This window comes from Teleopsis dalmanni, chromosome 2, assembly GCF_002237135.1.
Source record: "Teleopsis dalmanni isolate 2A chromosome 2, ASM223713v2, whole genome shotgun sequence".
Lineage (NCBI taxonomy): Eukaryota > Metazoa > Arthropoda > Insecta > Diptera > Diopsidae > Teleopsis > Teleopsis dalmanni.
In genome coordinates this window covers 211,740,137-211,743,793 of record NC_051847.1, presented here as the reverse complement: position 1 = coordinate 211,743,793, position 3,657 = coordinate 211,740,137, and the positions used below count along the sequence as shown (strand labels likewise).

Sequence of the window (3,657 nt, the reverse complement as noted above, 5' to 3'; positions counted from 1 at the left end):
CTGCGAGTGATATGAGTAGATTTCGCTTTCTGCGATATTGGCTGCGTTACGTCGATTAAAAATAGACTTTTTGATACAGTCAAATTCTATTTTTGTGGTAAAGAGTCCTTTTAATATTATTTGCTGGCACGATGGGCGGTAAAAACGTGTGAAATTATCAGTGTATGCCACTCATAGAAATCAATATGATGAGAAAAAATTTGCTGAGCTGTTGAAAATGTCATTGGACCAGTGATGTCGGAAATGCTTTAAATATATCTTCAGATACGCCAGTTGACAACAATAGTTTATTGCTGTTTTTCTTTATGGAAATATGAAAAGTGTAATACTGAAATTTTTTTGTTGATGTATAAAAAAGAAAATACATTTGCTTTAGTGACATAAAAAATTGACTTTAGGTATAACAGAGTAAGAATTGTTATTAAATTATTATTATTTAATTAAAATGGAAAAATAAAAATCTTTTGTGGAATAAAAAATTGATTTTATTTCAATCGTGATAATGAATTTATTACTGATTTTTTCTGCTCAGGAACAAACCAGGCATTTATGGCCGTAGTATAATTACTGCAGGGCAGAGTCTTAAAAAATGGTTTCATTCATTCTCATTTTTATTTTGTATGGCTTACCTTTTTCAGTTTCATGGAAACGTTTAAATTTAACCTTTTCTCGAATTATGCTATCTACTAATTTGAATAATTCCTTAAGTATACATTTTAATGTAATTTTCCTTAGTTAAACAAAAAAGTTGGTCGTTTTTGTTTTTAAATTTGAATTTTTTTTAAGGGTTGCGGGTCATATAGGACTAGTAATAGGGTTTTTGAAATGCTTGGTAATGTTAAATAAAATATAATTTGAAATGGAAATGTTTATATACTTTATAAAGTCTTTCATAAAACTAGTTTATTAAATTAATTAAAATTTTTTAAATTTTGTCATAAAGGGAATCTTTAAATAACTTTAATAATTAACAAATTCAACTAAAGCCCCTTCACATTTTTTTGTCACGGAATATTTTTTTCATAGCTCATCAACATAACCTTTGTCAACTACTTTATTAGGAAGCCCTTTTAATTAGAACGTTTAAGGTTGTAAATTTTTGGTTTTGAACATAAATTGAATTTATCTGATCTTAGTGGGCAGAATGGTCTAACTGGAATAAAATCTTTAACAAATTGAACAACAATTTTATTTGATTACCTTTAATTAACTTCATTATTTAACTCAATACTAAGAAATAAATGACTTAATTAATACGTAGTCAATAAAATAAAAAAGAGAAGACTAGTGTCTACTTTGTTCAATACTCTTTGAAATTTCCAAACCTTTTTAACGCTTAGTTGCTTAGGTCTAGACGTACTTGATAACTGTATATAATACAGAAGCAAGTGAGAAAGTTTTGGAGTGATACAATTTGAAGATGGGTAAATAAAATATTAAAATTGACGACTGACAATAATATGCTCTGCCATATCATACCAGTTATCAAAATTGTCAAGAATATCAGAAGAAAAAAATAATGAATATAAATATAAGTTTTGTTTAGTTTAGTTTTTTAACTAAACAAAACTATATAGATATAACCACTGGCAATTTGAAATCTTATTAAAAATCGCTTCACGACTATGTTCATAAATAAAAATAAACATAGCAACTTTTAGCTTCAAAATATCTTTAAAATACTGAAAGTCAAAGAAACCCTTTAATCTAGAATTATAGCGAGCCGTTATTTCTTGTAAATGTTATAAAAATGTCAGTTCAGAACCTTGAAGTATGTGAATTAAAAGTCAGATTGGCAGCTAACAGCATCAAAAAACGAATCATTTATAAATATGCCGGCTAATGAAATAAAAATTAACTAAGGAATAATATTGAAAAACTTTACAATAAGTTTGTGTAGAAAACGTCTTTTAAATATTTTTTAAAATATATCTATAAATATCAATAAAGAAGTACAAAACAATCTCTTTAATTTTTCACCTGGAAGGCAAAAATTGGATTTTAATCGAGCCCTTTATTTCACTCTGTCAGTTATTAAATTAGATATGCCCTCAAACAGCTGCATTTGGTATTATAATTAAAATGATTTTCTTACTATAAATAGTAAGTTTTATTATTATTATTATCATCATCAGATCCATCATATTATAAAGCCCCGTAAAGCCCCGTATTTAGTGTGATTTAAAACTGTCCACAGATAAAATAGAGTAAAGGTGCTGATTCACCAACTCAGACATCTGAATATCAAAATAGTAATAATAATACTAAAAAAGTTTATATATTACTTTTTCAGTGATATCGAATTATTAATGTTTTTTAAACACAGCTGATTTTTCAACTTGCCTGTTAATTTGATTTATGGCCTGTGCCACAAAAAATGTTGCATGAAGGTTCAAACCTTCAAACCTTACAATATAAACTGAAAACATATTTTTAACTTGTATTATGTACTTTTTGGGAAGTAGATGTTCCAAAGAGAGGTGCATTGTTTTCAAGGAAATGCAACCACCAAACATTTGTTTACCTTTTTTTGTGAATATGTCAAAAATCGCTTTCTCAAACTGCCAAAATGCCACGAAAAGCTTTTATTTAGGGTAAGTTCAATGTATTTCTATGCATTTGGAACACATTCGACCCTTGTTGGAACGCATTCATACAGAATGTGATCCAATGGCTCTCATTCGCGCTTGAAATTTTGTATCCAAGAATGAGCCATTTGCTTCACATTTTCGATTTTTGACCAAAATGAGCCATTTGAGGCCAGTGTAAATGCCGTACTATTCCAGAACCCGAATTTAATTACGATATTATTCCAAAAGCATGTTTAATTTGATTTTATCAGGAAAGTAGTAATCTGCTAATTATACTTTATTTTATTTTTATTTTTATTAATATATTTGGGAATATAGATCAGTAATTGCAATTATAAAACACGGATCAATATGGCAATTTGTTGCTTTTTAAATATGTGTATATATATTTATAGTATTTGAATTTTAAGAATATTGCTGTAAATATTCGCAATATTAATATTAATATTATTTATATTATTTATGTTTGACTATGTATATAGTCAACTATGTATATACTATGTAATTTAACTATGTATATACATAGTTCAAATTAAGTTCACTTGTTTTGTAAAACAACAAAAATAATATATAATTAATGCTGTTATTTCCATTAGTGAGCTAAATCATTGAATATTTATTAGGCGTCTGCAATGCTGTCAGGTATTATTAATAAGCCGAAACTTATTTAATTCTTACATTCGCCATTTTTGTATTTACGCCTATTAGATTGCAGTTCAAATACCTTAACGCCAAAAACTAATAAACAAAGTTACTGAATATTATTTATTTGTATACTTATGCGTGTTAGTATGTAGTACACAATTAACATCATTTACGAAATCGGACAGTATATATTTTCACTTTTTTAATGGATGCGTTTTACATGACTTCACATTTGCGTAAATGATACCCATAAGAAATCGAAATTATTTCGAAATAAGTTTGAATAAAAACATAAGTAATAACTATACATATGCATTAAGTAATTATTATGCGTACAACACTAATTACTTAGAATATAAAATAATATACAATGATATAAATATTATTTTTTGAAGTGAAAGCAGGTAAACACCATAAAGTA

The 3,657-nt window shown here is 26.9% G+C and overlaps 1 protein-coding gene across 1 annotated transcript in view; it reads right to left on the bottom strand.

Annotated features, from left to right (window-relative positions):
* Positions 1-3,278, bottom strand: part of LOC119676686 (GATA-binding factor C-like) — an 18,185-nt gene extending 14,907 nt beyond the window's left edge. The window contains exon 1 of the mRNA XM_038087942.1: positions 3,270-3,278. Coding sequence (XP_037943870.1) covers positions 3,270-3,278 — 9 coding nt within the window. The remainder of the gene's footprint in view (positions 1-3,269) is intronic.
* Positions 3,279-3,657: the final 379 nt, after the last annotated feature.